At 35.1% G+C, this 18,105-nt stretch overlaps 1 protein-coding gene and 1 long non-coding RNA gene across 2 annotated transcripts in view; one reads left to right on the top strand and one right to left on the bottom strand.

The window, feature by feature from the left end:
• Positions 1-18,105, bottom strand: part of LOC134801198 (uncharacterized) — a 396,731-nt gene that overhangs the window by 222,495 nt on the left and 156,131 nt on the right. The window lies entirely within an intron of this gene.
• LOC134801145 (homeobox protein B-H1-like) overlaps positions 6,165-18,105 on the top strand; it is an 88,383-nt gene continuing 76,442 nt past the window's right edge. Inside the window, exon 1 of the mRNA XM_063773685.1 lies at positions 6,165-7,242. Within this exon, the coding sequence (XP_063629755.1) occupies positions 6,450-7,242 (793 nt within the window). The 5' untranslated portion in view covers positions 6,165-6,449. The remainder of the gene's footprint in view (positions 7,243-18,105) is intronic.

Below are 18,105 nucleotides of genomic sequence, written 5' to 3'. Positions count from 1 at the left end.
AGTACCTGCAAATCAACCTACTATAATTTAATGAAAATTACATGTATTTGTAGTCGCAAGGTCATGTTCATGAGCAATAACGTGAAAATAGATAATTGATGTACTTACCCGGTACCATATCCAGTTAGATACGTATCATATATACTTAGTCAAATAGATAACTCTGTGTTGTATGTAGGTAATGATAATAATACTAGGTAATGACTTAAGTTCATAAAGCCACACATGCACATAACATAACAATTGTTTAGAATAAATTTATCTAAATGGCAGATCGCTGGAGTATCGATCCAGACCCCGTGAGTTCAAGTCTCACCCAAGACAGTAATTTTTCCAAACTTTATATTAGGTAAAGGAAAAAATGGAAAAATGTACGCTTCCACTTTTACAGTTTTAAATTTATTCTTTAAGTTTAATAGCATCGTTCGCAGACGACGTTTCTGCTTGTTAAAAATTAAAATAAGTAATAACTATTTTTCATTTGGTCTGTCCGTCAGTTTATAAACTTTTCTATATCTATTAATTTTCACTACATGGAGGTCAAATCGATTGGTACTTTTTCAGGTCCTCTGAAATGCACGCACCAGGGTTGTGCCGACAGTGTGTAGACGCATTTAAGATTTGGCTTGGCACCGAATTCAGACATATCAGTTGCTAGCATACCTATTTAAAAGGGATAATATTTCATTTTAATATTTTGAAGTCGGTTTTTCTTCGATGGACAACTCACTTTTACATTGACATTCTTTACCTATACTGCAAAACGTAATTCAAGACCAAAAAAAGTAAGCAATGTTGCCACTTTTTACTAGCGCGTCTTGTATTTATGTAAAAATAAGTAAATAAAAGTACTTTTTTTTAATCGTAGGAGTAATTACTAATAAATAAATTATCTTAGCGTGATTCTTTATCAAAAGGAATTTACTATTTTACAAACAAATTCAAAATTATTTCAGTGGCAACATTGTCTTACTTTTTTTGGTCTTGAATTACGTTTTGCAGTTTAGTTATGCGATAGTAATTTAGGTAGAAAAGTGTAATAGATATACCCAACGGAAAACAAAATATATGCTCATAGATACACAGACATACAGACAGACATTTAGCAACTTAATGTCCCGTGTCATCCCCTCACACCGGAACCGGCGCCATATTGCGCCATGATTGGCCAATCACGTCGATTTCCGGTCGGCCATGTTATTAACGAACATTACTATATTTCAGGGCGGTCTGATAATGTAGTAATTCCACGTGTGAGTTATTTGGATATTATGTCAGTGATGGATGCGTTATTACTTTAACCTTATGACAATTTCAAATTGTTTTATGATACACTAGCGACCCGCCCCGGCTTAATAAATTATACACAAACCTTCCTCAAGAATCACTCTATCGATAAGTGAAACCCGCATGAAGATTCGTTCAGTAGTTTTTGAGTTTATCGCGAACATACAAACACATAAACAGACAGACGCGGCGGGGGACTTTGTTTTATAAGATGTAGTGATCATAGTGATAGGTATGACTATGTTTGGAATAATAATAAATGAGAATCTCACTAGCGAAGTGTTCATTCAGACTTTCAAATCTGATCTGGCGGCCTAGCCAAGGTGACGATCGCTTGCGCATCGCCATCGAATCGCTTTGTGTCTCTCTAGTATCACTCTTCCATATTAGTGTGACAGTGACAGTTGCGTTTCGTTCGCTACGTAGCGTTAGCGAGTGGCATGTTGACTACGGGGCCTGAATTTAACTAATCCTTTTTCTACCAGAACATACATAGAGGAATAATACCTAAGTAAACTTACATATTTCTTTCTCTATTACCAGACACAGGTACAGAAGAATGAATGACTGAATGAATGAATTGGATTTAGGAAGGTATAGTAAAGTTTGTGATATGACAATGACACTGACAGTCAGATTTGTAGGTATAAGTATGTTACAAATACCTAGCGGCCGGACGGGAATGTCCTGCAGAAGTGCAGAAAATTTAATAATAGCAGACCTAAAACAGCAGGCATCTAAAATACTGGTAAAATACCTGTTATTTGATACCATAAACGCCTATGTGATTCTCACGCATAGGAAGAGGAAACTAGTAGAATACTTCCAGCCCTAATTGCCGCCCACCCTGTATTCCCGATGTTAATATTACTGCTTACCGAACACTGGTATTATGGGACCAGCTTAATTGTGATCTTTGTTTATGCAATTATGGTGGTGTTGAGTGAATCTATAATAAATTAGTTCAAAACCTGAACTGCAGTCATTTAAAAAAAAAATTAAATCTGGATATCCATAATACAACAACACAAACAATAAAGGTACAAATATTAACACAATAAATTAAATAATTTTATGTTTAAACATTCTTCCTTACTCACATTATATTTTTTTTACAAAAATTACAAAAAAATTTGGACACGAGAACTACAGAAAAGTTAACTTGGCATGACAGACCACTACTTAGTAGCTGGGTCAAAATTAATTATGTTGTCTTGTTTCTGACCACTCTGTCACGCTTCTATTTTTGTCTTTTATCAAATAAATAAAAGAAGTTGAGTGCTTGCATGTCTTTCTAACTGTAGATTACCTATAATTCTCTTGAGAAAAATTATAAACTAAATTTCACCTCATACAAAAAACTCCACTCCGTCACAATGTTTGGGGACTAAAAAACCAGACAATGAAAATAATTTTGACTTAGCTGATGTGGTCGTAATCCGAATGACATATTTTATCTCTAAACTTAAAAAAAGTTATTTACTATAGGTACTCTGTATATTTAGGTATTTAAATAAAAGTATAATAGGTAAACAAATAATTTGTAAATTTTCCTGTACTTAGTTATAACATTTATTGGTTAACCAACCAAATACAAAACCGCCTGATTCAGTCACTGAACGACCTGGAAAGACAAAGTGTAGTAATTATTTAAGTCAAATTTCTATTAAATTGACAATTTAATCAGATTGCGCGAAAAATTGTCCCGTCTGGACACCCACTACCTAACGCTCGCCTCCTGTACAGATGTAATGCATAATTGTTTTCCACCGTATTTCCTCGGAAACGTTCGTATTTGTCATGCTACTTCAGTCAACCTCAGTACTTTTTGTACCGAGTCTGACTGAAATACAAGCCACGTTCGTACGTTTCCGTGAAAATACGATGGAAATTATTATGTATTTATTTTTTAGGTATTAGTAAGGTTAAGTTTAGGTTAAGGTTAAGTTAGGTTAAGGATAGGTTTTGTAGGTAGTTTTAATTTTAGGTTACTTTTTATTGTAAGTTTTATATTAATTATGCACTAGTTCTGTAAGTTGCATGAATATTAACGTCCATGTAATCTGTAAAGTATAATTACGCGGTGTTGGTAGACGCAATTATGATCTGGAGTTCCGCTTCCATCTCCAGCAGATTTCATTGTTGTAATTATTAAGAATCCCTTTGGAATCTTAATGGTATAGGTATTTACTGTATCCGTTTTAATACAGTAATTTTATACATTTAGCGTTTGCGTTAAATCCGGTAGTTCTGATTTTTTGCAGACTTGATCTTGATGTTGGCCCAACGAATATTCCAAGTTTGAGACCTCGAGCGCCGAACACAACTTTGACAAAAATCGAAAAAACCGCGAAAATTTCGGATTTTTTTAGATTTGGGTGATTATAACCCTAAAGGAGTAGTTTTTGATAGTATTTTCTCAAAACGTTTTTAAAGTAGACTAAATTTGCTACAATACGAAACTAATAGAATTGTCTCTGTAGATCTAGTAGGTATATAGTTTCCGAGATAAAATCTTTCAATATGTATAATTTTTGAAATTGTATTCGTAGGCTAAGTGAGTGCAGTGAATATGCACTTTTATTGTTTCAGGCGATACAGCTGGGCACGATTGTTCCTAAGGTCAAATAAAGCTGATTTGGCCCGGTGGCTCGAGATTGTATCCCATCCCCTATACCTCCCCTACATGTAGAGACATTTGTAGTAGGGTGGTTCACGTTTGTATGGGAAAAAATCAAACTCTAGCTAGAAGAAGCGGCACCCTCTCATTTTGTTACACTAGTTCTGTTAACTAAATATGCCAAGTTTTGTAATCTTATCTCAACTACAAGGGGGTGCTCAAACACTATGAAATTTTTCAAAGTTGTATGAAATCCAAAAAAAAACAAGTTATTATTATTTTGACTTTTATGTAAGTAGTAGTTTTCACATTATTTGAAAGTGTAATTTAAAAGTTATTTGGTGAAAAACCATTTTTATTTCTATTTTTTATGATTTTTTTAGGTGAAATTCTAAAAATCTTACTTTTGAAAAATTATAAAAAATATAAATAAAAATGTTTTTCTACTTAAAAACTTATAAATCACATGTGCAAATAATGTAAAAACAGATACTTAAATAAAATTCTGAATAATAAATACTTGTTTTTTTTGGTTTTCATACAACATACAAAATTTTCAAAGTGGTTGAGCACCCCCTTGTAGTTGAGATAAAATTACGAAACTTGGTGTATTTTATCAGTATAATAAGTGTAACAAAATAAGGGGGTGCCCCGTCGGAAAATAAAAAAAAATGTTTTTTGGGCCACCCTAATTTGTAGGTACTTATGTATTTTTGTTAAGCTACCTACTTAGAGAATGGTAGATAGTAGATACTTTTGACGCGTAGTCTTATCCGCTTCTATTGATGCCGACTGTAGGGTCATTGCGTTAGTTTCCGTCCAGTTCTAGTTTTCGTCCACTTGACCAAATTTTAATATAAACCTACATTGCCGCACACATTTGTATTGCAATCCTTAATGTCTAAACAATATACTTATCTAAATAAAGTTATATTTTACAAGTAGCAAATTTAAAATCAAATAGGCCTATTAGGTATTTAGTTGCTACTCTGCTCGAGTGGACGAAAACTACCTAGAGCCTGGACGAAAACTAGCGCAATGACCATACATACCTAACGATAACTGAAGCACTCAAATACGTACATTAAATATGTAAATTTAAATTACAGTCCGAATGGACTCCTTATCAAAATAATTTGCCTTCAATCTTCGATCGATATCAACAGTAACAATTATAGAGCTTTCTAGTTTACTTTAAGCACTAGGGCACAAAGGAGTATTGTTAGAAACCTATGATTTTGTGTCGCTGGAGTAGTTTAATTAACACCTGCGAATTAATAATTATTTCCTATATCCATGATATTAAATATGATTAGACCGGACCACTTTAATCGCATTTAAAATGGGGTAAATCGTTGTAAAAATGGCAATGGAATATGAGCTGTAACAGAGGAGGATAAGAGTCAGATAGCTTTGTCATAGTTTGAGGTCTAGGGTGGTATTGGCGTGCGTGGATATAATTAATAGGGACGGATAGTTAGGCACCCAACTCGGACTGTAGGCTGACCTGAATCTATATTGCATGATGATAGGATATCTAAAGACGTATGTTTACGTTTACCTACGATATATTGTTAGGAATAAAGAAAATAGCTCCTTATTTATTTAATAATATGACTTTCCTGAAACGCACCCTGTCATGAATATGTATTACCATTCCAAAACCAGCGAAGTCAACTACTTAAGTCTACTAAAAAAATGAGGTAGATAATAGCTTTAAAAAGATCCTTATAAATAAATACATTTTTACTACCTACCTAATTATCAATTAACCTACCTTATATAGATAATACTTATACCAGCACCTACCAAACCTACCTTATAAATACGTTTAACCTACCTATTATTATTATTATTTATCGTATGGCATTACAATTACTCACTGGATTACAATGTCAAAGTTAAGGTTGTAAGAAAATCTTAGTTAGAATTTCTCCCTTCCCAGGTACCGCTTCATCTGACAGGGTAGCAGGTCTAGTTGGCATCTTGGAAGAAGAATATATGTGACAAATCTTAACTACCTATTATGGTTAGTTAAGACATAAAACAAAAAAAAATAGCCTACTAGTAAAATCTCAATTCTATCTAAATTATTCTGCTTTGAACAGCAACTTCTAATTAAGTATACAATAACTAGGTAGGTATAGTTACTTAAAACTTAGTACCTACTTACCTAAGAAGTAACTACCAAGAAATTTTACGTTGCAAATACTCGTAAAGTACTTCGAACTTAGTTATTTAATTATGTTACAATAAATTATTTTATTGTTAATTTTTATGTTCCTGCCGAGTTCAGGAAACCAATAAAACTTTCCCACTAACATAATCTGTTTACAGTTGTATTAACGCGACAATTAACCCGTAAACAATAAATGAAGGAAAGTGGCAATTTCTCTAGTGACAAACGTCGGCCTTATCGACTTGAATAATGGAGCGAGTAGTTAGACTCGCGTCTTCATCCCGGTAATTAACGAACCCCCCCCCCCCCCCCCTTCACCCCCACTTTATCCCCCCGCGTGCACCCAACAGAATTAATCACACCATGAATCTCGCCCCCCAATCCTGGGTCGGATTAAAAAGTTTTATTGGAGCCCCGATTGTGACAGCCCGACGCGCCTCGCTTCTGACCTCCCACCAATCACGGCCCGCTCGCCACGGAATACCTCCACGCGATTGGCCGGCGCTTAACGAGCGCCGCCCATTCTCGCCGCCCGGCCCAGGGCTGTCACCCGCCACGTCAGTTGACCGAGGCGCGTCGACCCGTCAGCCGTATCCCGCGTTACCGGTTGTGATCCGTTGTGATACAGCGTGTGATGTTGTGAAAATGGAGGAGGAGTCGATGTCGGGACACAGTTGTTCGGAGGACGATATTAGTGTGGGTCGGCCGTCGCCGGCGCCCTCGCGGTCGCCGTCGCCGCACGACTACTTCAGGCCGCTGAAGCGTTTGAAGATGTCCGAACCGGCCGAGGAGAGGCGCGGGGAAGGAGTGAAGAGTTTCAGTATTTTGGACATTTTATCGCATAGCCCGCGGACGCCGGCGAGGATAGTGAGGCCTTGGGACGGAGCGGCGGCCGGGTTGGAGAGGTTACAGAGGTTGCAGCGGCTCGCGGGGGCTGCTTTGTTGGACGGCGAGCGCTGGCGGCTAGCAGCGCTGGGCCTGCTTCGGCCCCGGGAGGCCACAGAATGCGACTCGGTGTCGGAGCGGTCCTCCTCGGCTTCGGACTGCTGCTCGGAGCCGCGCCGGCCGCACCCGCAGAACGCCCCACACACGCCTCTTGATGCGCTGTTCCACATGACCAGCAAGACTTTTGAAGCCAACAATCCTGACAATGGAGGTAAGTTTTTTCTTTGTTTCATGTTGTGTTAAGCTTTTAAAGCTTTAGACCAAAATCGAAATAACCTGCCCCGAAAAGCTGCAAAGAAAACTTTGTTAGAATTTAAACGTCTAATAAGAATTGTTGTTGAGTTTAAGAGTTACGATTTCCACGATTCGTTATATATAATGTTTGATGCACTTTTTTAAGTTATTAGTTTTCAGCAGAAAACAGTACCTAAATTTACTAAAAACAGCCAGCTAAAATTCAAATTTTGCAAGGTCTTTTTCTCTCATTTTTTGTTTAGACTTTCCGCTAGTTCTCTGTCTACAAATGAATTTACTCTTAAAAAAATACCTCTCTTCTATGTATAATCTTTAGATACTCGAAGTGTGTTGGCCGTAACATACTTATTATGTTTTATGATACCCTGTTCCCGGCCACTTGAGATTATTCTTATTTTAGTTCAACATAAGTAGTATGATTGACGACGAAGAAATATTCTTAATTTTAGTACGACCTACACATGTAGTGCATAATTATTTTCCTTCGTATTTTCACGGAAACGTACGAACGTGTCTTGCTATTTTAGTCAGTCTCGGTACAAAAAGTACAGGTTGGCTAAGGGTGGAATCACATCTACCTACCTACGCATGCTTTCAGCTTTTCGATGCGTACGCATCTTCATACTAACGAGCAATTTCTCATATATAAAATGCGGCTCGATGCTGATAGATGTGATTCCACCCTAAAGTAGCATGACAAATACGAAGGTTTCCGAGAAAATACGATGGAAAACAATTATGCACTACATCTGTAGGTACTCGTAGATAGTAAAGCCGCTACTTTATCAGATTACGCGTCGAAAAAATCCATCATTATCTAATAACATAACAAAAAGAGTAAATACAGGGTGGAACATTTCAAGAGACTGAGCTGAAAGGATAGTGTTGTCTAAGTGATCTACAATCGAGTTATTATAATTGTGAAGCTGGATTAAAAAATAATTACAAAATCATAAAAATTAAATATTTTTATATCAGCGACAACCCTACCATTACCAAGTTATTTCCATTTTGAATTGACACATGTCATTAACTTGACTTTACATTCGATGCTCGGATCTATTTGCTAGGGTTGAAACATGCAGATTTTTGCACTGTTTAACAAACTGTATCTCACAAACGGTTAGAAATATTAACGTGATTAATAAGTGAAAAATAAAGTACGTAGCCTAAAAAATTCCCCGTTTGCATAAAAGTCTTTCGTTCTGTTCCACCCGATATACCTATCGTCGGGTGAGAATACGTTTGTGCCATACGCCACTTACATGGTTTGCAGGAGAGCGAAAAGAAGCAAAAAAAATCTTTTTCGGAAAGTTTTACATTTAGGAAATATTTAACGTATATATCATTTAGGCATATATGTTTACTATTTATAGTACCAAACAAATATTGTGAATACAGTGGTAATCATGAAATAAAAGCAATTTTATTTTTGCCATACCTATCTGTTTTTGATGAGCAAATGTTAAACGTATAATGTATGACATGACACAAAAGTTGTGGATATGTCACACTTTTGTGATAATTTTCTGTTGACAGAGTGTAATTATCCTATAGTAAATTGCGGATATGGCCCAACATTTTTCAAAAATTGTTTTTTTCAAAAACCGATTAGTGTCAATTATAGCATATTTAGAACAATTATTAGACTGTCCCCTCTCGCGCATGAGAGGAGGCCTGTGCTCAGCTGACTGCAGTGGGACGTATATAGGCTGAATTATTTTTATTTATTAGATTGTCACAGATGTATCCCTATTTGGAAAGGTTTTCACACCACCTATTCGGAAAAGAGCTTTTTCTTCCCTGCTAGGAGGGATCTAAGTGGCACTTTTCTTCCCTGCTAGGAGGGATCAAAGTAACACTTTTCTGTTCTAGCACACTATTTTTAATTAATTTTTTTTGCACATTATTTGTTAGCTTAAATAATCTGTTTATGCATAAGATTATGTCAACACTAAGATTTTCTTATTTTCCTCATAGTTGATGTGAAAAGCAGTATAATATGTCACACGGTATCAAAATTATTTCGTCTTGGGCGTTAACACTTGAATCCCTCATTACGCTCAGGATTCAATGTACGCCCTTGACGGAAATATATCATTTTGATCCCTTGTAACACAAACTACTATTGACGCGTTGTTTCATCCACCATCCACACTATTGATGCTGACTGTACCAGGCAACCATCATACTCGTACAGTCGCCATCAGATATATCGGAGCGGCCAAGGTGTTCACAATATCTGAACACGCGCTCTAACGCCCTGACAATAGAGGCGTGTTCCGATATTTGTGAGCACCTTGGCCGCTCCGATATATCTGATGGCGACTGTACAACACGAACAGTATAAATAAATGCCGGTCCCCGAATAGCCCCGAACGTGACAGGAACACAACAAATAAAATGAGACCGGCCGGTACTAATTGCTCTAATTTGGCCCATTCGCGATTAATTGGCCTGATCCGATCTGCGACCCATGAGACGGAAGATAATTATGTCGGATGCTTAATAATATTCATTATTAATTAAATTATACATACTTCAGACACACGTTGAAGAAAATAATTAGCCGAACTCATTCAGTAGGTATGTAATTCAAAAAAATATTGAACTAAAGTAACAAACAAATAAATGCTGATTAATCTTAGGTAGGTACACTGATTTTGTTGTTACAAGTTACAAGCCGACCTGTTGGCCGGTGTAACATATACCTAGTTCGCAAGTTCCAATTCTTATTCTAGTTCCAATTTTTATGTAAGTTGTAACAAAATATTTTGTTATGCAAATATAATATTTTTTTCAGTGCAAGCTAATATATATAATTTAATTGAACCGTCGTGTAGGACGATTTGAAACTCCTGTGTTTACCTATTTCGAATTGTAGAGGTATAAATAGTAATAATAATAACATTAATAACTGCAGGGTTGGGCAAAATACTGGCTTCCACGTATTTCAAATACAAATTACAAAATACATTTTTAAAAGTATTTGAAATACCAAATACAAACTACTTTGGTGACTGGTATTTGAAATACAAAATACAAATTACAGTGTTTAAAATAATGTATTTCAAATACAAAATACAAAATACTTTTAATTTTTTTTAGTTTAATCATTTAGTTTTTTAGGGTTCCGTACCCAAAGGGTAAAACGGGACCCTATTACTAAGACCCCGCTGTCCGTCCGTCCGTCCGTCTGTCACCGGGCTGTATCTCACGAACCGTGATAGCTAGACAGTTGAAATTTTCACAGATGTATTTCTGTTGCCGCTATAACAACAAATACTAAAAACAGAATAAAATAAAGATTTAAGTGGGGCTCCCATACAACAAACGTGATTTTTGACCGAAGTTAAGCAACGACCGTCTTTTTTTGCCGTTTTTTTGCATTATGGTACGGAACCCTTCGTGCGCGAGTCCGTCTCGCACTTGGCCGGTTTTTAACGAATATCCTTTCCTAAAAACTTATAGGGTCATTGTGCTTGTTTTCGTCCAGCTCTAGTTTTCTTCCACTTGACGAAATTTGAATATGTATAAACCTACATTGCTGCACAAATTTGGACTGATTTCAATCCTTAGCTAAACAATATATCTGTCTACATATAAAAATTATATTTGGCAAATAGTAAATTAAAAATGAAATATATTATTTGCTAATCTGTCAAGTGGTCGAAAACTAGAGCATGGACGGAAACTACTGCAATGACCCTATCCCCTGGCTGTTGACGAAAAGTTCCGCGCAGAATAGCTCGCGCATTGTACCTACATATTTGTACCTCGTACAAGTCGTACATTATATTTAAAAAAACGTTCCATTTTAGGATCAAAGAATTTAATAAAAAAATGTATTTTGTAGAAATGTATTTTGAAGCTTAAAGTATTTGAAATACAAAATACAAAATACATGTGAGTGCAGTATTTGAAATACCAAATACAAAATACTTTTCCAGGTAGTATTTGAAATACAAATACAAAATACTAAAATGTATTTCAAATACGTATTTCAAATACATGTAATTGAAATACTGCCCAACCCTGAATAACTGAAACAAATAGTTCAGAACGGAATAAAACACTTAGGTATAAAACTCTCGTGTTTTGTACTTACACATAATTAATGTCATTTACGGATCTAAATAATATATTTTTATTTCTATTGTATTTATTAAGCATTATTTTTGTATTTTTATATAAATTGATTATATCAATCCTATTCTATTAGGTGTATGTTTTAATAGGGATAAACATATAAAATTAATTTTAAAACTTGAAAATACTTAATATTTTCTTCGGTTACCGCGATAGTCTAAGTTTTTAATTTTCTGCCAAATTAAGGGTTAAATAGGTACTTACGTATGTTTTATATAGGACCTACCTAGTAAATACCGATGCCGGTTTTCTTCTTCTAAAATAAAACACATTAGTCAAAATGTACAGTACGTCTATCTATAGTACCTATGCCTATTAATATTAAGTTTGAATTACCAGTAATACCAGTACCAGTCAGACAAATAAGTAACAACATAATATATCTAAGAAATGCATTCATTTCATGCAAGTAATGTATTGATTTCTAATCGATTCTCATTTCCTGCGCATTTATAACCCCACATTAGTAGAAAGTATGAGTATGGATTTCGCAAAGTGGTAGTAAAATTAATAGCTAATATAAATGAGTAGGCAGAATGCTTACATTTGTACGAATGTAATATTTTATTTATATTTCGGTGAAACGACTTAGATATAATAATAATAATAATTCAGCCTATATACGTCCCACTGCTGGGCACAGGCCTCCTCTCATGCGCGAGAGGGCTTGGGCTATAGTCCCCACGCTAGCCCAATGCGGATTGGGGACTTCACATACACCTTTGAATTTCTTCGCAGATGTATGCAGGTTTCCTCACGATGTTTTCCTTCACCGAAAAGCTAGCGGTAAATATCAAATGATATTTCGTACATAAGTTCCGAATAACTCATTGGTACGAGCCAGGATTTGAACCCGCGACCTCCGGATTGAAAGTCGGGCGTCATATCCACTCGGCCACCACCGCTTCGCTTAGATATACTTTTACTAAAATTAGTAGCTGTATTTCGACTCTCTTTCGACTGTAGGTATGTACCTTTATTGCCTGGTAGCGGCCGTCGGCGTTAGTAGGTAATGTAAAAGGTAGGTACTACTGTGGAATAAAGTGTCCTACCGTTTTGCGGTAGATAGCGCACTGAAAATAAATATTAGCCGAACTTATTGAGTAATTAAAAAAATATCAGAGTTTTGCATTATCCCAACACCGATTAAATTAAAAATTAAAAAATATATTTGTGGGGGACAATCTGTTATTTTGGGGGATTTTGTTGTTACAAACCGACCTGTTGGACAGTGTAACACATATGTAGTTAGCAACCTCTAATTTATGTGTAACTAGTAGGTAACAAAATATTTTGTTACTTACTGTTATGCAATAGTTATTTATAGTGCGACATTAAAAACAATGGAACTAAAAAAATTCCATACTAAATTGTTGCCATGTTTAAAGATTTTACGTCAAAAATGTGACAGTTACGTAGGAAGTTGCGCCCTCAATATTTTTTTACAATTTCTTGTCGGACTATACGATACACGTGCGGAGAGTAGGAAATTCAGAACGAGTGTTGATAAATTAAAACACGATCAAAGGGAGTCTTTTTAATAGACACGAGTTACAAATTACCTATTCGCACATGTATCGTACAACGATTTACAGTACACATGGCCCTTTACATTTCCGACGTAGGTACGGAAAGTACTTATTCCCGCACTAGTGCGGGAAAGTAACACCATATGTAGGTAGGTACTCTAAACAGTTTCAGTGCGGTCATGCAGCGGCTACTACTTTCTAACCCACGTTCAAAACTGCAATGAAGATATTATTGATTACCGAACATGAAAAAACTAACACGTTTAATGCGAGGTCCGGCCGGCATAGGTGATTACGTCCAGATTACAGGGCGGCGGCGTAATTGAAAGATGGCGGACACCCCGAGCGGCAATTTCGGACATTTTTTAATGTCATCGATGTTTATGCGTACGAAATTGTATTCAATGACTGTCATTATTTATTGATGAGTGCAAAAAATGTTTTAATTGTCAAATTTGATTCTGATACCAGCATCAATTATAGTTAATTCTGTAAGTGCTTCTTTTGATTTATATAGGTAATCTATTGTGAATGTAGTTTTAGAGCCTATTTTACAGTTTAATAATACCTATTTCATAGAACAATTTGTTCAATTTCAAGAACTATCATTAACAACAGCCAAGTTGATAGCTGTAACACTATTAATTTGAGAGCTTCCGAGTATCCCTCATTGCCGCCCAAATGAAGATAAATTTATAATTTCGAAACCAAAAATAATAAGAAGCCCCACTAATTCACCCCAAATGCATTTTAAATTAATGGTCATTTAAACTCGTAACGGACGGCATTCATAAAAATTAACCACTTAATAAAATAACACCAAATCAATGAGCCCTCGAGAAGTTACACACGTCATTCCAGAAAAAAATACGGACAATGTTGCACGGGTTGCAAAAAACGCTTTTGTTGCTCGCACAAAAGAAGACATCACGGGCCGTTCAAAATTAGAGCGATATAAAAGGAAAGGCGTTGTCTATGCCCCATATGCTGGATTAACACGTTAGTCATTTGTCATTGCGCGGTCTGATTGAGGAAGCAATTTCTCGTTTTCTTAACGGAAATAACTTTTTTTTTTACATCCCTGGACATTAGAGGTGTTTGATAGCATCATTACCATAGAGGATTAAGGGCAGGATATTTTATATCCTGCTGTGATACGTGTGAAAACAGGTCGATTAATTGTTGTCTAATAACATTAGTAAATCTTAGACTATTTTCCTCAAGTAAGGCTATTTTACGATGTGTCTAAATTCTAGTTAATAAATTATTTAAAAGCAGCTTTATTTGTTTTTCATTTCACCAATCGCCATTTTACAAGTCAAAATTCGAAAAAAAAACTTCTCAATCTGAACAAAAAAGAAAACAAAATAGAAAGAAATTGACAAAAAAATATACACCGAGAGATTTTTAATCTGCAAAATAATTTACTAACATACAAAAAGACAGTAAATTTGAGCTAAAGTACCAAATCAAATTCACCGAAATTGGACTAGCACTCAATAAAATAGATGATTAACTAGCTTAGCTATAAAATAAAGAAAAAACTCAATCAAAGCTCACCTACGGTGTCGGCAGATTTAATATCCCACAAATATGGTTTAAATTATCTAAAATTATCTCATTCCAAAATACGTTCAAATATCGAACATATTTTCTAGCTAGTAAGATCCAAATTGTAATAACAGTTTTATAAGTCTTCATCTCAAGTAATTCCAACAATGCAACCTGTGGGGTCCAAATGTTCCCATTCCCTGCGCAAACGCACCCGAGCCAATATAACAAGATCTCTAGATCCGTAACAACAATATGTAGTCGTAAATTATATTTATACTGGATTTAAGTGTACGGCTCGCTCTCACTTGGTTGTTCATTGGAATAATCCTGCAAGGTGTCAGCCGGGTTATATTACCCCTATTATGAAAGGCAAAAAACACCCGCCATTATATTATACATAAAATACAGGGTGTGATTCGCTGAGTAATTGATTGTAAATGCTGACGATTTGAAGTTTTATGTTGCTGAATTGATATTAATGCAGCTGAAAAAAGCGTTGATAATTGTAACTTTTTTTTAATGGGAAGTGAATTAACTTTATATTATGTTTTAGTAATAAATATTTTTTTCATTATCTTTGTAATCAACTGGGAAAGGTGTCTAACTAGGTTTATTACAAACCGACTTATATTTTAAATTTTACACCAATATATAATCATTAATAAAGGCTTGGTATATTTTTTTACATACAGATGCGTATTTAACAAAAAAATATATATTATTAAACATAGGTATATTAAATTCGATATTGTTTAATGAATAAAATTTTCATAAATTTTAATAATTGTTTGAAACATTGTTTATCAATAAGCATACCTAATGCTATCAAATTCTTGCTGCTGTTTCATCAAACGTGAAACAATGAATTTTATTAATGATATACCGTACGATATAAGTACTTTAGTCTTAACTATATTATCTACAATTAATAAAAAATATGGATTATAGTATCAAAATTAGGAATTCAGAAACAACCTGTATATAGCAATACCACCAGCGTCATAAATGCCCAACCAATAGTAATTTTTAATGTCTCATGACTTCAAAATTAACCGCAGTTGTGGACATGTCTGCATATTACATATACCATACTCATATTCCTATATCAATAACATATGAAGGCCTGCTTTGCAATCAAACAGTAGGTACTAAGTCACAAAACCGCTGGCAATCAATTCTTAACCTAAACACAAACATATTCGGTTGAAAATTCATTGCATTTTTGTAGATTTTCTTTGTTTTACAAACATATCCACACCTAAGTATGTTGCTTTAATCCCAAACCGTCACAATATCGCTTTCAATCAATTTTAAACCTAATCACAAAGTCATACGCTTCAGAATCTAACTAACTAGCTTTTTTTCAGATTATCTTTTGTTTTACAAGTATATCTACACCTTAATGCTATTCACTCGCAAGGTGTGAGTGAGTCCTGCTCTCTCGTAGGGGTGTGGGAGGGAGATAGTTAATTTAATTATATTATTCGGATCCTGTCCTATCTTGTCCATCTGTGAAGGTTGCGGGGTTATGATTACGATGCGCTCGAATGATTAGGGTGCACCTTTAAAAAGGTTTCACAAAAGTAAAATAGGTACAAACAGTAACACTCCAAACTGTAGGTACATCGGTGGACCTTATTACAAATGGCATATTAAGGTCCACCTATGTACAGTTAACAGTGTGGGCGTTGGTACCTACTTAGAAATGAAATAGAAATCCGCGATTACGCATTTACTTAGAATTTATTTAGAAACCTGTATTACTCCTATTTTATTCTTGGATTTATAAAAGGAAAGCCAAATTTGGAGTGATTTACCATTTAGACCTACCTAGAATCTGGCTCCGCTTTTCCGTAATCAAGTTTTCACCATCCTTTCGTTCTTGCCTATGCCATTCATAAAATTGAACATTTTAAATAACCAATATAAAATTCACTTAACCTACTTGTTAACCTATATTTCAGTGAACATAAAGTATCTTGTAAAACAAAAAAAAACTGTCTCTCAAAGAAAAATAACAATATCTAATCTAATAGCAATCTTCAAAAATCGGCGCACCTTGTTTTAGTGTGGCGCGTCGTCGGCAGCGGCTCATTATTTAATAACCTCGCATTTGGACACCCCTGAGCCGAATTATAGGGCAGTTTTTGTAAATAAACCGCGGGCCCTTTGAAGCCTTTATGTCGGCCCAAATTGATGTTCCGACACCCGGGCGGACATAGAGCAGGGAAGGTGTAGAGCGGACAGTTCGTGGATAATTTGGTCTAAAGAATTTCAATAAGTAAGTAGTATAGTTATTTAAAAGGTCGGCAACGCGCATGTAACACTCCTGGAGTTACAGGTGTCGATAGGCTACGTAGACCATCAGGCAGGCTGTATACTTGTATTGAAAGAAAGAAAAAAAATCGATACCTACATTTATTTTAACATCACAATCAGCATATTGGTAGATGGTAGCCATAGCGCTGGTTTTTAACGGGGGCCTAACTTAAAACTAAAACTACCTACTAAAAGAGTGGCAATTTTATTTTTTAGGTTAGGCAATTTTAAAATAAGGTTTTATATTTACAGAGGATCAAAGTAACTTCACATTATTTTTCCTGGAATCATCATTTATAATCATAAAATATTTTGTCCTCTATTTTCTACTTTACAAGCAAATAAACCTAGAAATAACTTTATAACAAAACCTAACCTAACCATTTGACCTTTTACGTACAGGTTCTGATTCTGACAAATCGACAAACATACATTTAAAAAACTGTAGTTTAATACATAATTATCAATTATAAAGTTAATCAATGAATATTGAATAGGCATAAAAAAATTAAGCATCACATACAATTAAGAGAAAACTACGATAAAAATGATCCCACCACCAACAATAGTCGAAAACTGCACCTTTCTCTAATCTCAGATATCGAGTCGATAAGTTAATCGATGCCTAATTCGAGTCGATTGATTTTTTCACTGGCAATTACTTCGCTTTGTGAGTTTTAGGTCAGGTGCCTTTTTAATTGGTTGATTATCGATAAAGGTTTTTGTCTTATGTGTTTGCCGTGGGTGGGACTTAATATGGCGGTTAATATCCGGTTTTTAATATAGAAACAATATAAATTGTTTTCTTTGATGTGTGCGGTGACCTCTATATTGTTTAGCGGATGTCAAAATATTTTCGCCTTATTTTGGAGTACCTACCTAACTTTATTTTTTTTAATTTAAGTATTTTTATACAAATACATATATCTAAGTTAAATTACTTAATGTTTTTAGCTTTTATTAAGGTAAGTACCTACCTTAATATTGAAATGTACCTGTCGCAGGCAAATTGTAAGAATCCGCCGTTTACAAACGGCGTCGTCAATTTACAAACGGCGCTGTTAATGTCATAAGGTACCTATTTACAAAATGCGGACTTTTTACAATTTGCCTTCGGCATTTTACAAACGGCGGATTCTTACAAAATGCCTGCGACATACCTACAACATGGCTCACTGTACTGTCTTAGATAGTAGGTACCATTAAGATGTGTTCGGTTAGGTACTAGGTACTAGGTACCAACATTTTTTTTTATTCATTATTCTTTG

Source organism: Cydia splendana, chromosome 21 (genome assembly GCF_910591565.1).
Source record: "Cydia splendana chromosome 21, ilCydSple1.2, whole genome shotgun sequence".
Lineage (NCBI taxonomy): Eukaryota > Metazoa > Arthropoda > Insecta > Lepidoptera > Tortricidae > Cydia > Cydia splendana.
The sequence above is the reverse complement of the archived record's forward strand: the minus strand, read 5'-3'. Positions and strand labels throughout refer to the sequence as shown.